Source organism: Helianthus annuus, chromosome 12 (genome assembly GCF_002127325.2).
Source record: "Helianthus annuus cultivar XRQ/B chromosome 12, HanXRQr2.0-SUNRISE, whole genome shotgun sequence".
NCBI classification, from domain to species: domain Eukaryota; kingdom Viridiplantae; phylum Streptophyta; class Magnoliopsida; order Asterales; family Asteraceae; genus Helianthus; species Helianthus annuus.
This window is the reverse complement of record NC_035444.2, coordinates 80,864,717-80,883,852: the sequence shown is the minus strand read 5'-3', so window position 1 is coordinate 80,883,852 and position 19,136 is coordinate 80,864,717. Positions and strand designations below refer to the sequence as shown.

Sequence of the window (19,136 nt, the reverse complement as noted above, 5' to 3'; positions counted from 1 at the left end):
GTAGAAACAAATAAGGAATGAAAGTTGTGTCAATTCTAATTAGTGAGAAAACTTGAGGGACCAAAACGGTTAGGATGGAAAGATGGGTTTTATTTATGAAAATCAACACACACAAACACACACATTCGTGTGTTCTAGAAAGGAGCAGGAGCTCTCATGAGAGCTCAAGAAACCCTAAACGTGAAGAATCATCAAATCGAAGGGCAAATCAAGGTCTAAATTCATGAATGAACACGGATTAATGATCACCTTCACAAGGGGATCGTAAGGTATGTCTTAAAAGTTAGATTGGTGATCTTTCACGAAGTGGGTTATGATGTAAATTGCGAATTTGTATGAAATTGTGAATGGGTGTGTGTTAGAATCATCATATTGAACATGGGTTATGCATGATTTAGGTTAATTTGATGTTTAGAGGTGAAACCCATTTGTTTTGGTAAGGATGATGACTTGAATGATCACCCAAGTCCAATCCTTGTTCACATCTTGTTGTGTTATGGTGTATGTAATGCGTTCTTGTTAGGTAGATTGAATGTGATATGAATTTGTTGATGTTTTTGTGTTAATTGATGAATGAAAGCATGAAGTAGGAAGTAAAGCATGAAACACTTGTACATTATGCATAAATTGTGGCATGCACACCAAGTGTTTGATGAAATGCCTAGGTGGGATTAATAGATGAAATGGTATGCAAGTAATGGATGAAATCGTATAATATGGGGATATGATGTATTTGATGATAAATAAACATGAGAAATCTATTTTTATATGGAATTCATGTAGGATTTGGTTGGCCATGTTATTTAGTAAAAGTATGCATTAGAATATTGTACTCTATGTTGGAGTGGTATGATGTTTACTACATGTTTGAATAATTGCTTAATCAAAATTGATAAGTAAAAGTACACTAAATGTGAAGCATATGAGATCATTAGAATAGGATGAAGTTAGAATGATGTTGGGTTGTTAAGCAAAGGTCATGGTGTTAGTCGTAGAATTATGTTACTAGAATGAACGGAATTAAATATGTTTGGTATGTGCATATAACTAGATGATCATGTGGTTGTATGCTTATTGCATCGTGAGTATGAAATGTATATAGTGTCATTAGTATAGTCTACTATAATGACATGGATGTATGAGGTTAAGTCGAAAGTTCATATGATAAATTGTTGACTTTTTGAAAGTCAACTGTGCATAAGTAGCAATGTTGGACTTTTGTCACAATTGTGATATTATAGAAAGTCATATGATGCGTGTTATATCCATACGTGTTATATGTGATGATGACACGATGAATTGTATGAGTTTGAAAGATTAACTTGTGGAAATATGCCTTATGCTTGTTAGAATTGACTAATGAAAGTCAAATGTGAAACATGAATTTGATATGATTGTTAATATGTACAATCATGTATGCTAACAAGAATGTGAATGCGATGACATGAAAGTATAGGGATCATGTCAAGATGGATGGAAGCATGGAAGGTTAACGGGTCAAAAAAAGAGGCGAGGAAACGGATGCGAATACGAACACTAAAGGTAAGTGATTTCCGTAATCACTTTGTAGTACAAGTAAGTAATAAAGTGTTGTAATGAATTAAATATGATGTTTGAGGTCAAATATGTATTAAAGTCTTTCGTCGTAAATGATGGGTTTAAGGTTGACCAAAATGCCCATGATGGGTATTTTGGGGTAAACGAACTTAAAAGTGGTTTAGAAGCAAGTTATTCGATTAGAGTAATGTTTTGGACAAGTATGGAAGTGGGGATGATGGTTTGGTCAGTCATAGACCAATTAATGCGCGAATACCCTTAACGGGTCAAATAGTTAGAAAATAGTTAAGTCGAATGTATGTAAGTTAAGGATTTCCGTAATCCGGAGGTAAGATTTTAAGTTCATATGATAGAATGTGAATTTACAAGCATGTAGGAAGAAACGGGAGGTCAAACGGGTAAACGGTTCAAAAGTTACATGCGTTTTAGTGCGTACGGACGACGAAACGAACCTGCAGAAAACTGCAAAAACTAGAGGGCGTCGCCGACGGGTAGGGGGCCTAAATTTGGGATCCTAAAGAATATGTAGTAATATGGTACCCAAAGGTGGGATCCTAAAGAATATGTAGTAATATGGTACCCAAAGGTGGGATCCTAAAGAATATGTAGTAATATGGTACCCAAAGGTGGGATCCTAAAGAATATGTAGTAATATGGTACCCAAAGGTGGGATCCTAAAGAATATGTAGTAATATGGTACCCAAAGGTGGGATCCTAAAGAATATGTAGTAATATGGTACCTAAAGGTGGGATCCTAAAGAATATGTAGTAATATGGTACCCAAAGGTGGGATCCTAAAGAATATGTAGTAATATGGTACCCAAAGGTGGGATCCTAAAGAATATGTAGTAATATGGTACCCAAAGGTGGGATCCTAAAGAATATGTAGTAATATGGTACCCAAAGGTGGGATCCTAAAGAATATGTAGTAATATGGTACCCAAAGGTGGGATCCTAAAGAATATGTAGTAATATGGTACCCAAAGGTGGGATCCTAAAGAATATGTAGTAATATGGTACCCAAAGGTGGGATCCTAAAGAACATGTAGTAATATGGTACCCAAAGGTGGGATCCTAAAGAATATGTAGTAATATGGTACCCAAAGGTGGGATCCTAATGAATATGTAGTAATATGGTACCCAAAGGTGGGATCCTAAAGAGTATGTAGTAATATGGTACCCAAAGGTGGGATCCTAAGGAATATGTAGTAATATGGTACCTAAATGTGGGATTCTAAGTTAAGAATTTCCTTAAGTAGATACGTATGAAGGTATGTATGTATGTATGTATGTGTGAATATAAGTGGTATGTATGAATGAATGTATGCATGTATGTATGTAGGTATGCACGTATGTAGGAACGTACGTATGAATGTAGGTACGTAGGTTTGTAAGTAGTTATGTGTGAACGGATGCACATATGTAAGTATGTATGAAAGTATATACGCATGTATTCAATGAAATTGAGTATTGACGATAATAATAGTGTGCCTTGTGAACGAAGTGTAACGCAGGTACAATGAGAAAGTCTCACCACGGAATGTACGATCAGATGGAAAGCTGGGATGTAAAGAATTAACGGAACAAAAAGTAAACGTGAATAAATCTTGTATGTTTATAATGCGTACTAATGTTATGAATTTAATGTGGTGAGCGCAGGTAGTACGAGTCATGAGGATCATCAAGGAACAGAGATCGAGGATCGAGTCACTAGTGAGATTGTACGGGAACGTTGATGTATATAATGTAGTAAACATAAGCTATGTTTTTACTTAGTAATTAAGTCGATTGATGGATTTATGTGAAAGAGTTATGTTAAAGTTAATTTTTAAATAAGTTAAGGTGTTTATAATGAAAGAAAGTTTATGGCTTGAACTTCCGCTGCGACTTTTAGTCAAATACGCATTAGGGTCTTACAAAAGTGTCTTAAAGTTTAAAGTTGACACTAATAAAGTAATAATTCATAAGAAAACATTGAAAGTTTTGGTGATGATGATTCTCAGGGAATACCAACAACAATGAATTGGCTTCTATTGAGGGAAAATATTATAATGAAAGAACTGTTAAATGTTTTGAAAACAGCATGGCGTTTTCATTACTTCCATTGGCTATTAAGTGGTGGAGAAATGCTGCTAAACAGAACCGGTATGTTCAATTTCAGCTAATTAATCGTACCCGTTTATACTTTTATTAATTTCTTATTTAATACAATAAAGATGAAACATATATTGAATCCACCCTTGAATGGGTTGTTTACTTTTGTTAGGTTCTTGTGAAAATTAGGGATGAGCAAATAGTACCAGTACCGATACCAAATTTCCCGAACCAAAATATTTTCGGTAACGACATTTGGCTTTTTTTAGTATCGGCATGGGACATTATAGGTTTTTACCTTCGAATACCGTTCCGTACCGGTACCGAACTGTACCGTACCATGTATTTTCGGTACCGGTACCCATTTTTGGGATTGACGGTACCAGTATCGGTTGGTACCGAGTTCATCCTACTTGTGATGGGTTCATTGCATTTGGTTGGTGATGTAATGAAATTAATTTACTGAAAAACGAGTTTCGCTAACATTTTGTTGGACCGATAACTTGCAATAGGTATTCGCCATATAATCTTAGAAATGAAGTCTTGGCGGCTTCAAACACACATGTAGTCTCTTTTTGTTTTTTATTTTTCATTATTCTAAAGCTATTTTTAGGTTCTGCTGGAATTAAATTTTTATTGTGATGTTTGATTTAGTCAAATATTACACCATAATGATAAATGTACTCAAAATTTAGTATCCAACCATAAAGTCATTTGGTCATTTTTATTGTAATGTTTGACCCGTTATAAGTAAACGGGTAAATATTGTTGCATTTAGCTATCAAGCGCATAAAAGTTTTTTTCTTACATATTTTTTGTTTTTTTTAGTAAATTTATGATAAATCTGCAGCAAGAAAGTGCATATGATGGTTGGCAAAAGGGCGCTTTAAATTTTCCACCAAGTTACTAATATGAGCCAGATTATGTAAATATTTTGGCGGGGAACCTAAAGCTGTTATGTGTACTCCCGCATGGGATGATTTTGTTTATAACTTTTTTTTCATCTTTTTATTGTTATTTTTTATTGTAAGTTACTTGTATGTTTATTTAGACACTTTTATTCAGGTGTGACTGTATACTTTCATATGGGAAGTGAGCCGCAAACGAGCTGTTGAATGGAACTCGAACAAGACTACAAGACAACTGATTATCTCTGTTTTCATATGCTACTATTTGGCGCCTATGGATCATTCGGAACGATAAGGAAAGCTCTGTTACCAAAACCATTGAAGACATTAAAGAGACGACATACCTCTGGTTATCGAATCGCACCAAGATTACAATTTGGCAATAGAGCTGGTAGTCTAACTTTATCCCAAATGATAAAAGCTCTTAGTGTTTTTGTTGGTTATTCTTTAGTTTAGCTTAAGTGTCTTTGGCATTGTATATTTAATTCTATGTTGGTGTTGTTTGGATGGGCCCTTCTCGGCTTTTATTAAACTGGATGGGTCAATCTGTTCTTTTTGTATAGTAATAAAAGCCTTGCCATTCGACATCAACCGGAAATGGTACGACACATCATACTTTTTTTTAATGATATTACTTAGTTAACTCACCATTTAGAATAAAACTATGTTTAGTAAAAAATGTTTTTTTTTTTTTTTTTATCTTTTGTTTCAGTGAACTCACCTCTCTGTAATGGCTTAAAGACAATGCTTGTGCTTGACCGCTGAAATAATTGCCATGTCAGCAACCTATTCAACAATGGAGTTAGTTCAAGGTCATCTTAATGTTCAGGTATTCTTAATAACGTTTTCGTTCATTAATGTTTTATAATTTTATGTTTATGATATATTAAGCTTGATACAAATTTGTTGGTATCTGTAAACTGAAAAATATCTTAGCCAATTCATGTGCAATCACACATGCTCTTATAACGGTTTCCATGGGGGTCTCGCATGCATTTTACAAAGATGACTTCCTTCTGTCATTGATGAGATCCAAGTCATCAAAGTCAGTATACATTGAAAAAAAAACACAATTAGTGGGGATTCATGGATATCCGATAAGATTTGTGGAACATTATTAGTGATTGTAGATTAGTGATTATGTTTAGAAATATTATTAATGATTGTAGAAGTTAACTATGTTGTATTTGAAGAGCCACCGTTTTGTAGAATCACAATTATAACAATGCTCATTTACGTAGATTCCCGATTCATAGTACTGTTCTGTGTTTAAAAAAAGCGAGCTTTAAGCGCGCTTTAAGCTGAAGCGTTTGGAAAAGCGCTTTTTTGGTCTGAAGCGTTACAACACGTGAAGCGTTTTGAAGCGAGCTTTAAGCGCGAAGCGATGATGGTTTGAAGCGACGCTTCAGCCCAATCAGGTCATATTTGGGCCATTTTTTAGGGCCTATAGTCTTTAAATAGGGTGTAAATGAGGCCCTACTTCTTTACCCTAATAATCAGCCGCTGTCTTTTAACATATCAGCCGCTGTCTTCCTCTTTCTCCTTCTATTCTATCAGCCGCTGTCTTCCTATTTCTCATTCTATGTGTTAAGTGTGTTTTTAATCATGTTTTTGTGTTTATTATTGATTAACAAGTAGAATAGGTCATATTGATGTGTACAATATATTTTTTTTTAATTTTGAGCGCTTCGTATACGTGAAGCTCTCGCTTATAGATTTTGGAACCAAAACGCTTCGGAGCGTCTCACGCTTTTTTAAACCAAGGTACTATTTTAGTAAGATTGTCTTACTTTTGTTATGTTCTAATAACTAAATGGGTATTATATCATGCTATTTTGAGGTGAGCTACATGAATTAATAATCACAAAAAGTATGTTTTTTTCATTTTTATTATTATAAATAACGATTAACAAGTGCTTATAGGAAACGGAATTGGAAAGAAATAAGTGGTATGGTCTTCATTTATCAAAGATAAAAGAAGTCGTACATTGATTTATGTGGTGTATATGCGTCCTTTTTTTCTTTCATTTTCCTTAAATTATTTTTTTTAATGGTGAGTCGTTTGCAAATTTAATTATGGTGTTGCAGTATATACTCTAATTCATAGCCGAGAGCACCGGGCTATGGTTGTAGAACTGATAAAACCGAAGAAATATAGCTTGATTGGAATGAAATTGCACAAGAACATGGTAAGGAGAATCATGGGACTATTTGAATTTAAGAAACAATAATCGTATATTTCCTTTTATAACATTTTGTAAATTCCTTACTTGCAAGGTAAGTTCATGTGGGCTTTTCATACCCGAGACAGCTTGTGTGTACAATTGTAGTTGTGGTCATTCTTTCGTTTTCAGTTGTGATTACTGGGAAAATCACATCGCCAGCAACATTCTATGCTACTGCTGGTGGTATTGTGGCTGCTTTCCTCTCGGTTTTCTGGTCTTTTGGGTATATTCGTCTTTCTGATAGGCTTCAGAAGACCGCCAATGACCCTTTAAAGGTATCTTTCATCAATTTAAGGTTTTAATTTATTGCATAATTATATGGTTCACAAGCCACATTGTTAGGTTATCTTTCGGCAACATATCGACTAATATACAATACAACCTATAATTGTGTGTATACAACTTAGTATTTGTATTTCGTAAAAAAGATTCGAGTATACAAGCAACGGTCCGGTCATAGGTTCAAGACCCTATGGAAAACCTGTTTTTGGTCCAGTCTGGAACCATAAAAAGCTAACATTTTGTAAACATCCCAAGGGTTCTTAGTTGCTAATGGCGAATAGCGACAAATAGTGATAAGGTACCTATATGCTACATAGCCAATAAGGATAATTAGCGGGCGGCTATTTTATAAACAGCGATACACTAGAATTTTTTTTAAATATTTATATGTATAATATATTATAATACACTGGTGGCCTGGTATATATGCTATTTTACATGTATATTTAACAAAAACCTAAAATCTAGCTATTTTGTAGCTATATTTAATTGCTCTTTATCTTTAAAAAAAATAAGTGTCACTATTCTCGCTATCCATCGCTACTACCCTAATAGCGACACTAGACCTATACGCTACGTAGCGCGCTATAGCGATCGCTACGTAGCGCGCTATAGCGATCGCTACGGTCGCTATTGACAACTTTGCAAGAGTTCATGGCCATGTTCGTGCTACCGTGACTTCCACATGGCATCGAAAAGCTCACCTGCTTCTTCGGTATTTCTTTGTCTGGTGTAGGAAATGATTAATGACGTTCATGAATCTGCATATCTTTCATGCATTCATTAAACGATTTAGGAGCACTATCTAACAACTTGCACCTCACATACATGTGGATCAAAGTCATCAAACTATGTCTATGACCTGCATACAAAGCAGAACTGAACCCACCAAAACCTGACCGCTAACTGTACAGATTTATAGGGACAACAAATGTAGCAGTAAACTAGCTTTTTTGTTGTGTAGCTACATTCAGTAAGCCCCTATGATATTATAGGAGTAGCCGAGACAGATGCAAATGAAGGTTAGTTAGGGCTTTAATTTTGTATTTTGTTTATTAAACATGGTCATAATGCTGTCAGATTGAATCTAATTAGTTACCAATTGGTCCAAAATTGAATTGACCAAAATTTAGCGAGTAAGTTGTGCTTGAATGAACTGATTGAAATGTACAAGAATTTTATTTTTAAAGGTAGGTGGTTCAGAGATGGAAGTGTTTCTGGTGGGAGTGTGTTTTCAAAGTGAGACTAGGTAGTTTGCCGATTGATATAGCAGACTTGATAGGGGTGTGAAGCTGGCTGAAAGTACACATGCAATGTTTTCTGGCAAATCTTCAGAAGCCCGCTGATGGATACTGTGGAATTCTGAAGTCCGCCGGATGAGACGGTGGGCTTGCTGGATACAGATAGAAATTGGTAGCAGCCAGCAGGGCACAATGCCTAGATTTTCTGTTACAGGTAAAATATTACATCTTTGGATAATTTGTAGTTTCTTGAATTGATTAAACTTAAATATAGGGATGAGCTCGGTAGCAACCGGTACCGGTACCGGTACTGAAAATCCCAAGAAATGGGTACCGGTACTGATTGGTATATAAGAGTAAAAATCAGTAAATTCCGATACCGAATCGGTACCGAAAACGCTAAATGTCGGTACTAAATCGTTACCGGAAACACTTAATGTCGGTACTGAATCGATACCGAAAATCGAGTCGGTTCAAGAATTTCGGTACCGGATACCTGGTAGCATTTGCTGATCCCTACTTTAATGTACATGTTCAACGGGTGAAAAAAGAGGATGGCATAAAAGTTATTAAATATCACGCTAAAAACTTACTGATAATTTATGTACTCAAAAAAGATAAGTCATTATAGTTAAATGTCGACTTTTTATATATAATTATATGATGCAAATTTTCCGAAATGTCCTATAAAATTTCATAATATAATATTTTGTCTTATATTTTTTGACAGCAATTTTTTTTTTTATCCCAAAGTAGTAAGTATGTTAGGATCTCTCCATGTTTATGGGTTACCAGATCTTCCTTTTCTTGCTAACTGTGAAACTTTGCTATATGATCATTCTACATTCATACTCATATGTCTAGAAAGTAAATAACTTTACATTTTTCTTTTGTTGTTTGCAGTGTGGATCCTAATAAAAAGACGTTAAATATACAAGTTAAGAAGTGTTGAAGTTGATAGTTAGGTGCAATGAAGGTTCTTTTTATAAACCATTTGTTGTAAATTTTATGATGTTTGAAACATGAATAACACAATAATAGTTGGATATGGATTTAAACTTAGCCAAAAAGGTAATTGTGAATTACAATTTGCATGTTAATGAGTATTCTCGCACAATCGTTTCTAGCATTTGCGCTATAAGTGATGTTATAACATTCTTATCTTATTTCAGTATTGTCGTATTTGATTATTTTACTAAATGAACATTATGAATTTTGAGTTTTCATTGTTTAGATTATATTATTCGAAATCGTCAACAAATTTTAGGCATGAAGTTTTTGAACATGTGTATGTATAACCTTACCATGATATTATAACATTCTTATCTACTTTTTGGTGGATTTTGAACATGTGTATGTATAACCTCACCATGATGTTAGACATGAAGTGTACACTTCTTTTCAAAGGGAGTTAAATGTCATTTTAGTCCTGAAATGGTAAAAGTGAACAAACCACATGGATGAAAATGACAGTTAACTCTAAAAGAATAAAGTGTTAGGTCAACTGCTGGCTTTCGCCTTCGTTGCAGGTTCTAGGGGTGTTTATGGTTCGGTTTAAAACTGTGAAAACCTGTCATCGGTTTCGTTTCATAGCCAGTTTTTTCTCAACTTTCGGTTGGTCAGTTTTTAAAATATCAAATCGCGACAAACGTTATACCGAAAACCAGTTGTATAAAACAGTACTGGACCGTAAGATTTAACAACATATTATGTGTTTAGTTGGTATTAAGCCACCCGCAAAACTCGCGGGTTCTTAGGTTAGTATCAAATAAAAAAAAAATAAAAAAATATGATATAGTAACTTCGCACATGATAAGAGCAATATCTTTTCCGTAATCTATTAGTATTGAGCATTAACCAAATTGCACATCTAATATAACTCCTAATTCACTTATGTCATTATCCTTTTGTCGATGGCATCAGTAGAATCTTGCTAATGCATTACGTGTATGCTTTTTTAATTATTTTTTATCTCCCTTTCAACTTTCACATCTTTTCAATTTTTCATCATAATGTATCATATAATTTACCAGGAAAAGGTTCATCTAAATGCCGGCCCTGAGAATTCGTGTACCCTATTCGAGTTTGAAAAAAACGTGTCATTAGGCCTTAACGAATTCGTGTACCCTATTCGAGTTCGAAAAAACGTGCCCATTGGCCTTAACGAAATTGGGTATGGGGCTCACTAAAGGTCTAAACCTAATGCCAATGGGCTAATAACTAATCTAAACCATAAAAATAGTTTTGTAAATGAGCCTATGTTGGTGTTTGTATGGTATACCATATTAATTTTTTTTACATATACATATCAATTTTTTTAAATAGCGTACCATTCGAAATATCAGGCCCTGATCAGTGGTCCTCTCCGTTCACCCTCAAGGCCTGCCATGCATCTAATATATCAAAATATTAAATTATACTATGATTTACCAGGAAAAAGTTCATCTAATATATCAAAATATTACATTGTACTATATATTAAAAAATAAAAAGAAATTTTTTAGTTTTCAAACTTTTATATTTTATTTTCATATTTAACCTGTTATGATGTTTGTTTCCTTTTTGTTATTATGATTACATTATTAATATTACTATCATTTGTATTGTTTTATTTTTTAATTGTTTCTTTTATTATTTAGGTAATTTACTTTTGAGTTAATTACTGTTTTCGTCCCTGTGGTTTGTCAAAAATCACTATTTCAGTCCATTAGTTTAAAAATTACGATTTCAGTCCTTGTGGTTTCACTTTCGTAACAATTTCAGTCCACCTCGTAACCATTTCAGTCCCTGTACTAACAGAATAAATGGATTGAAATGGTTACGAAAGTGAAACCACATGGACTAAAATGGTTACGAAAGTGAAACCACATGGACTAAAATGGTTACGAAAGTGAAACCACAAGGACTGAAATTGCAATTTTTAAACTAATGGACTGAAATAGTAATTTTTGACAAACTACAGGGACGAAAACAGTAATTAACTAAATTTTTTTTTACTGTTTTACTATATATTTTTTTTTTCAATTTAGTAACTTTTAATTGATTATAATATGTTAGAAACTAAAAGTTTAAATTCTACGGTTGGGTTGGCTACGCTTATATGAACCGTTATTTTAAAGTCTGTTCCCGCAACTGATAACATTCACTTTTACAATGAAGCGACTTTTTTCATGATTTTCAAATGTACCATTCCAACGTGCTTTTTTTTTATATACGTCACAATGTTTAAAACCATTTTAATTAATTATAGACAAAATTGAACAAATCAACCTTTATGTTACACCTAAACTGCATTTCATACATTTCACTATGAAATTGACCAAACTCAACCTTTATGTTCATGTTTTGATACATGATACAACCTTTATCACAAACGTCGTCTAATTTCTTGGTTAAGTTACCTTACGTGCTTTGCATGTGAGGCCTTTTTGGTCTTTTCAAATCCATATTTGATGTATATTTAAAAAAAGATCACAACAACTGCCCACCATCCTCTATTTTCCCTAAATACAAAAATATCTAAAGAGAGAAAGAGAAACTAGACCGGAGATGAACAGAGAGAGAGAGAGAGATCGTAGAGAGAGGCGTTGGAAATGAAGAGAGAGAGAGAGATAAGAGATTGGAGATGAAGAGAGAGAGAGAGAGAGATCGAGGGACCGTAGAGATAAATCGGAGATAAGGGCGGGCCATGGTCTCCAACTAGCCGGTTGTTTTGTGTGATTAATGGAGAACAAGGATCGGAATACGGGGAACATCAGTGATGCTGGTGTTGATTACGGTAGTTGGAACATTGGTGATGGTGGTATTGAAGGCTATGACGATGGTGACTGGTGAACCAGCCGCCAGACATCCCCTGCACCTGTCAGTCTACCGTGTCTTAACTTTATCTAATACGAATCGTATAAGTCTATACGATCCGTATTGAATTGTCAAAGTGTGAGGATAGATTCCCCGGTGTGCGAATAGAATCTCCCTTATTATAATATGATGTATTCACAAACTAAATGATTTTACGCGTTACTAAAAGTATTAGAAGTGTAAATTAATTGCCGTTAAAAAAAAAGAAGTGTAAATTAATTATTGTCTTGAATCATTAAATGATTTTACGCATTACTAAAATTATTAGAAGTGTAAATTAATTATTGTCTTACTCTTGAATCATATTGAAATTGATAGCTACGTTCACTATGGTCAAGTCTAATTCTTTTCTTTCCTTTTAAGTTTTTCTTTCAAAATGACACACGTCACATGGTGTCATGGTGCACCAAACTTAGAAACGGGAAAAAAATTTAACGAACTCGTCATGAAAGGATAGCCACCGGTCCTTTTGGCTCATTCTTACATAAAACAATTAATGTAAATGTGATATCGATTTTTCAACTTTTCAAGGAGTGCGTTTGAAATAAAATCTGTAAAAATAAAAAATAAAAATTATTTTCGTATTATATGGATGAACAAACCTTTAATAAGTTTTATGCTAAGGGACAAGATATTTGTAAGCTCCATTGCTTTCCCAACACACAAGCGGGCTCATTTTGAATGGAGGGTGTAGGGTTGTTCACAAAGCTTGTGACTCGTAACTCGTTTGAAAGAAGTTCGAGAAAAACTAGCTAAAAAAACTCAAATTGAGATGACGTGAGCCAAGCAGGCTCATTTTGTAACCGAGCCGAGCTCGAGCTAAGCTCGGGTCGGATCATGGCTCGGCTCGTTGGCTCATTCTTAGGCTTGTTTAACTTCAAGCTAGAGCTCGAGCTGAGCCACCTCAATTAATTTCAAGCTAGAGCTCGATCCCACCCTGGCTCGACTCGTAGGACATGGGGCAAAATTGTTAATAATAAAAGAAAAATAAAAAAATCTACCAATCAACAACCTCCTACGACAAACCATCAATCAAATCGCCCCTAGTCACCCCCACACCGGTGAGGATTCCCCTGTTCCTCCCCCATGCCAACTAGGGCCGTTCAAACCGTTCGCCACTCGTTCGGAAACTGCTCGGAAAATGCTCGTTCGGTTTAACGCTCGGTTGTAAACGAGCCGCTCTGCTCGATTCGGTTTGTAAACGAGCCAAGCATGAGCAAAGGTCCGCTCGGCTCGGTTCGGCTCGAATTATTATTTTTAATTAGTATATATATACATATACATATACATATACATATACATATACATATACACATATATATAGGGTAGGGTTCTAGAGTGAACACTAGTGTACTTGTGAACTGAGTGAACAAATTATGGCCATTGATTTACATCATCAAATAGTATAATACACCAGTGTATTTTTATCATCAAATAGTGGCCATTGATTTATACTTGTGTTTACACTTATGTATTGATAATCAAGGGCTAGGATTAGTTCACTCGTGTTTACAATCAAAGTTGTTGTTAACCTAACACACAAATATAAATTATACATATACACACACATACATATATACTTAAATATAAATTAAATTTATAGTTTTATATACACCACTCAATTAGATTTTGGTCCAATATATATAAATCTACAACTATATCTATACGTACTAGGCTACTAGCCCAATTATGCCAATAAAAAATTAATACTAAATCTAAAAGTTAGACCCTAAACGGCTAAACCAATAAACGACAGTCTGCTCATTGTCTCAATGTTTCATGTTGTTACCGTAAGTCGATCGTCTCTTGCTCTCGACGTCATTGTTCTTGCAATATGATCATCGCCTCGTCGGCCATAAAATTGTTATTCATAAGAATATTATTATGCGATGAAATGTGCCTGTTTTTAAAGACACAAAAACTTGAGACCCAACATTGTCACTATCTCTCTCAGCAAATTTAAATCGGGCGACACGGTTGTCCGAATTGCTCGAACTTCGCTCGATGCTCGCTCGAAATATTTACTGCTCGGAAAATGCTCGCTTGATTTGAGGCTCGGTTTTAAATGAGCCGCTCTGCTCGGTTCGGTTTGTAAACGAGCCAAGCACGAGCAAAGGTCCGCTCGATTCGGCTCAGCTCGGCTCGTGAACAGCCCTAATGCCAACGCACGGGCCGGTGTGCCCAGCGTGGAGGGGCTTCCACACCATTTCTAAGCCTCCCACACCAGATAGCCTAAGAGTAAAAGCACTCAGTTTACTCTTCAGATCTTCACAATGAATGTTGTTTAGACAAGTAGAGAGAATCTCCCCAATTTGTTCCATTTCACAAAATATGAGAGTGAACTCTTTTCAGTTATCAAACACTTCCTATATCTTGTATTCTTGATCTATTCCACAAAAGATTAAAATGCAGAAAAAAGATACTGATATTTAGGATCAGCGAGTAAATTTTTGGCAGTGCAACCACTCTTCTTTAAGACCATAGAGTATGGTGAGCTTAGTCCCCAAAGGGACCATCCGTCACGTAGGCGTCACCTCATCAAGGGTGAAGGACCATCCCCTTGGGGACTACCCAAGGGTGTGAAGGGGAAGCAATGACTACCCAAAGAGTTGTACCTTGTGCTCATCCCTAGTACCATGCAAGGAGAGAGAGATAGAGCGCACAAACTTGAGGGGCCCACCAAAATTAAAGTAGCCAGTCACCAAGCTTCGTCTCCAACGTCCGGGAGAGGACGTGACCGCCGTGACGACCCGCAAGGGGGCGGTGTGCGACGCCGACGACAATCCGGGACGGGTAGGGGACGACCCTCATACCCTTTGGTCTAAGTTGCACTATATTAGACAAACACTAATTCTCATAAAATTTAAATTAAGGAACCATGCTTGTAAGACATCAATCAAACCTACTCTACTTCAACACATCCCGATTTGAATTATATTATATATATATGGTATAAGAAAAAGTTTACTATAACATTTTTATGCAAAAAGGTATTGCATTAATTGATGGTATTAATCACAATGAAGAGTATGCCACTTATGACCAAATTGTCAAAAAAGCATAACTATATTTGCCCATAATTCCAACCATAATTCAAAACACCAACTTTATATCCTACAAAGAGACATGAAGTATTAGGCATAAAGGGTCCCTTCCCCTCTATTCCTATAATGATAACAAAATATCTAGAACTTGATTTCCATGACCTCTCTATCATTGGATCCATCTTTCTTCAACTTTGCAACCTACAAAACACTTGCTCATCCTCCCTTTTTTCCTCAAAAGGTCAGGAGATGTAATGAATGATGAAAACACCTTTAATTAAATCTTTATGTTATTTTTTTTATATATATAAAAAAATGATGATATTTATGCTTGAAAATCTGTTGTTCGAAGATCACGTAGATGTTGCAAGATTTCTTGAAGAAGTTCCATCCCTTTCTCGCCTTTATTCAATGATCCGATACAGTGTTTTAAAAACTCTCTATCGGCTTCCAAAGCTTGTAACCTTTCATAAACTTGATCAACTTCATCCATGAGGTCCATTCTCGTTTTCTCATTTTCCAACTTGTTGGAATGATACCCGTTTGATTTTGTCACTGTGTCGTTGGAATGGAATCCGTTTGACTTCGTCACCATGTCATCGGAATGGAATCCATTTTCCTCGACGAGATCTTCAATAGGTCTTACGTCTGCAAAGTGTTGATCCTCTTCATCACTCAAAGCGAAAAGCTTCTCTTCTAGAGCCTTGATTTGTTCAAAAATCGTTAACCTTTCTTCTTCAAAGTCCGCTAATGATGTATCAAGCTCGAGAACACCACTGTCAGGGACATTCCCATTCCATTTGTGGGTCGTTTCAATCGCCATTCCATTCCCATCCTCTGAATGACTACAAGAAACCGAAGTCGAACATGTCCCGTTTTTCAAGCTACCTTGTGAAAACTGCATTCGCTCCTTCGCTTCATAATCCGCAACCTTTTTCTTGTACACTTCCAATTCCTTTTCCTTCTTAATCATAAGTTCATTCAAGAGTTGTAAAGCTTCTTGATCGTATTCCGACTGTTCTTCCATCATTCTTTGATACTGTAATGCCTCCATTTGCATTGCCGCTTTCTCTTCTTGAAGCCGAGTGATCATCGCCATCGTCTCACTGGCTGCAACCGCCGACGCGCTTCTCTCCTCCTCTAATTCGGCTTTCAAAACACGCAAAGCCGATTTTAGCTTCTCTGTAGTGTTAACCGGATCTCCACCTTCCATTTCACTCATCAAACTACCATCTAACGACTCTTCGCCCCTTGATTCCTTCCGACCAAACATAAAAAACTTCTTAACCGAAACAGGTGTATCGGGTATCTTCTCTTCTTCGATCTCACTAACGATTCCACTCAAGTTCTTCATTTCAAGACCTTATGGAAACAAAAGATTACCGATATTAGTAAGAAATCAAGACATAACACTTCAGGAACTCGCATTGCAAGAACAAAAAATCTTTACCATTTTCAATCATAACTGAAGGTTCTTCAACACATGAAACCTCTAATTCTTCATCAACTGTAAATGTAAACATAATTTAAACAAAATAAATCAACAAGAAACTGAAAATAAAATCTTGCAAGATAAACATTACCCAAATGAGTTTTCGGATCCAATTTCTTTGTCTCTATACTTTCTTGAAGTTCTTCGGTATTAACTAAACAAGCTGGAGTTTCTTCAACAAAGACGGATTTTTCGACAAATTCACTAATTTTTGCATGAAAAACAAGAGAATTCTCAGTTTCTTCCAACTCCATGGATTCAAGGCCTGATGTCTGATGTTCTTGAATCACATGATCTTTATCATAATCTTCAAAATCTTGATCAGCTTCAGAAATGTTTTGACTTTCCTCAGTGGATGAGTCAACCAATTCTATGGGGACCAGCTGATTACCACTATAATCAAAGAAGAATTCAAGATGCTGTGGAAGAAAATCCGAAGTCGAATCTCCCCTTGAGTCAAACTTATTCACACATGTCTCACTTTCGAAACAATTTATCCGAATTTTCGGACTTTCTCCTATCAAAGCTGACCCGATTTCATCATTTGAACATGTCTGTTTTTCAACCAAATCCCTCTTTCTGGAAGACTCCAATACATTATGCTTATTAAACTTCAACCCACAACAAGAACACTTCAACTTCTGTTCATGTTCATGTTCATCATCATTCTGTTTCGCATTCGATTGGAAATCCAGATGACATGAAAAGCATTCATCACATAAATCCTTAATCTCTGCTAACTTTTTATGATTTGGACAGAAGCCCAAAGTGGACACCTCTTTGGAATGAAACTCACAGAGAAGATCTCGGTGCAAGTTGACGTTTTCGGGTTCGAAGAATCGATGAAGGGTCGAACACCAGAAGCAGGGTGTTTTCAAGGAAAAAAACTGAGAAAACTTGATGATCAAGAAAGAAAAGAGTGAGTTGAGAAGGAGAAGAAGTATGAGTGTCCATTCAAGAACAGCATAGATAAGCATAAGTGTGATTTTATTTGTGTTTTTTTGTATCATAGCAGCCATTGTTGTTGCTAATTTGCTATTGATATTTGATTATTATTTACAGATGAATGAGAAAGAGAAATGGAAAAGTGGAATGAAGTTTGGTGGGAACTGGGAAGTTGGAGTCAGAAAAAGGGGATACTTTAGGAATATGAATGGAAAAATTTAATATATGAGGTGGAAAATGGAGACAGAAAAAAGTGTAGGGACCTTTTGAAAATAATAATGTTATATTTTATGTGTGTTGATTTGTTCTTTGATTTAAGATTCTCTGTGCTTCCCTGGAATTTGGTTAAGTGGAGGGCCCAATAAACCACAAGAAAACTTGGTGGAACCCACATAAGCTCACAAGGAAAGGAGTGAGGACCCACTAAAGATACTACACCTAAGGATTAATATAAAGATGTACTATAATATATAGCCTTTTGATTTTATAGATAAAAGTATTAATTATTAAAAATATTGCAATATTTAAACTAGGCAGCATGCAGTTTTTTTCTAGTATGAACATCAAAAAGTATATAGATTAAAAAAAAAAAACCTCTAATATCTTGGCCGGTTCCAAACCGTAAAACGAATCATGAAACCCAGTTTTTAAATTCGTAAGGCATAAACCGAACCACTGCACCCGTAACCCGGCCGAAACTTTGTTTGGATCTTTGAAAACTGTTTGTTTTTTTTGGGTAGAAGAGCAATTGAAATAAGTTAAGACCGCTACCGCTACCATCACTACCCCTCCACAGTTAGCTATCACCACCAACGGTCCAACACACCATTGTTGAACCAACACATCAGTTTTCTCTTATGTCGCTCCTCACATTGCCTAAGTTTTCAGGTTATTTTTGTTTGATTTTTCTAAGAAGGTTTCATTACATTTTTTTTTTGAATTTGATCATGAGTTCACATTTTTTAGGGTTTGAATCTCGATGCCACATGAAGCCGCCTGAAATCAACGCTGTAAGATTAAATATATTATGTTTAATATTTAATCTATAGCCATCTTAATCATTTACATTATAGAGATCAAAATATATTAGAACCTATTATTAATTAGTTGGTAATTGTTGATGGACCATATTACCCTTAGTAACTAATTAGGTTTCCTCCTGAGTGCTTATATAAGGAGAATTATGTGGAGGTTTAAGGGTTACTCAGTTTTCACAATTCACACCCCATTAGATCATAACATCATTATTTTCGGCCTCCTCTCCAAAGCCGATATCCCTTTTCGGTTTTCTTAGCACCATCATCAGTCAGCACCCTAAGGAGGAACCAAATCAAGATGACAGGCATGTCGAACTCTCTCACAGGATTCTCCTCTGCACTATCTGCTGTGACAGGTATGATTTATATGTTTTCCTTCATGCACAAACAGAACTGAACCAACATGTGGTATCAGAGCATATGTTGATTAGTCAGTTCTGTTTTCGTATCCAT

At 35.5% G+C, this 19,136-nt stretch overlaps 1 protein-coding gene and 1 long non-coding RNA gene across 3 annotated transcripts; one reads left to right on the top strand and one right to left on the bottom strand.

The window, feature by feature from the left end:
- The first annotated feature begins 6,587 nt into the window (after window positions 1-6,587).
- On the top strand, window positions 6,588-9,453 carry LOC118484972. 2 transcript variants are annotated; one of them, XR_004875323.1, is made up of 4 exons: window positions 6,588-6,748; window positions 6,842-7,059; window positions 8,257-8,521; window positions 9,211-9,453. It is a non-coding gene; the product is annotated as an uncharacterized LOC118484972 (long non-coding RNA). The 2 variants fall into 2 exon arrangements; XR_004875322.1 differs by having other exon boundaries at window positions 6,837-7,059.
- Window positions 9,454-15,176: 5,723 nt separating this feature from the next.
- Window positions 15,177-18,530, bottom strand: LOC110921978 (myosin-binding protein 2). The gene is made up of 3 exons (XM_022166300.2): window positions 16,793-18,530; window positions 16,660-16,716; window positions 15,177-16,571 (listed from the first exon to the last, which is right to left on the bottom strand). The coding sequence occupies exons 1-3, from the start codon at window positions 17,718-17,720 to the stop codon at window positions 15,535-15,537; spliced, it is 2,022 nt and encodes a 673-aa protein (XP_022021992.1). The 5' UTR covers window positions 17,721-18,530; the 3' UTR covers window positions 15,177-15,534.
- Between the last annotated feature and the right edge of the window lie 606 nt (window positions 18,531-19,136).

Coding starts and splice junctions, on each gene's coding strand:
- LOC110921978 (XM_022166300.2), bottom strand. CDS start 17,720: ATGGCTGCTATGATACAAAAAAACACAAATAAAATCACACTTATGCTT. Junction 16,717..16,792: donor GGATCCGAAAACTCATTTGG/GTAATGTTTATC, acceptor TTACATTTACAG/TTGATGAAGAATTAGAGGTT. Junction 16,572..16,659: donor TTCAGTTATGATTGAAAATG/GTAAAGATTTTT, acceptor TGTTTCCATAAG/GTCTTGAAATGAAGAACTTG.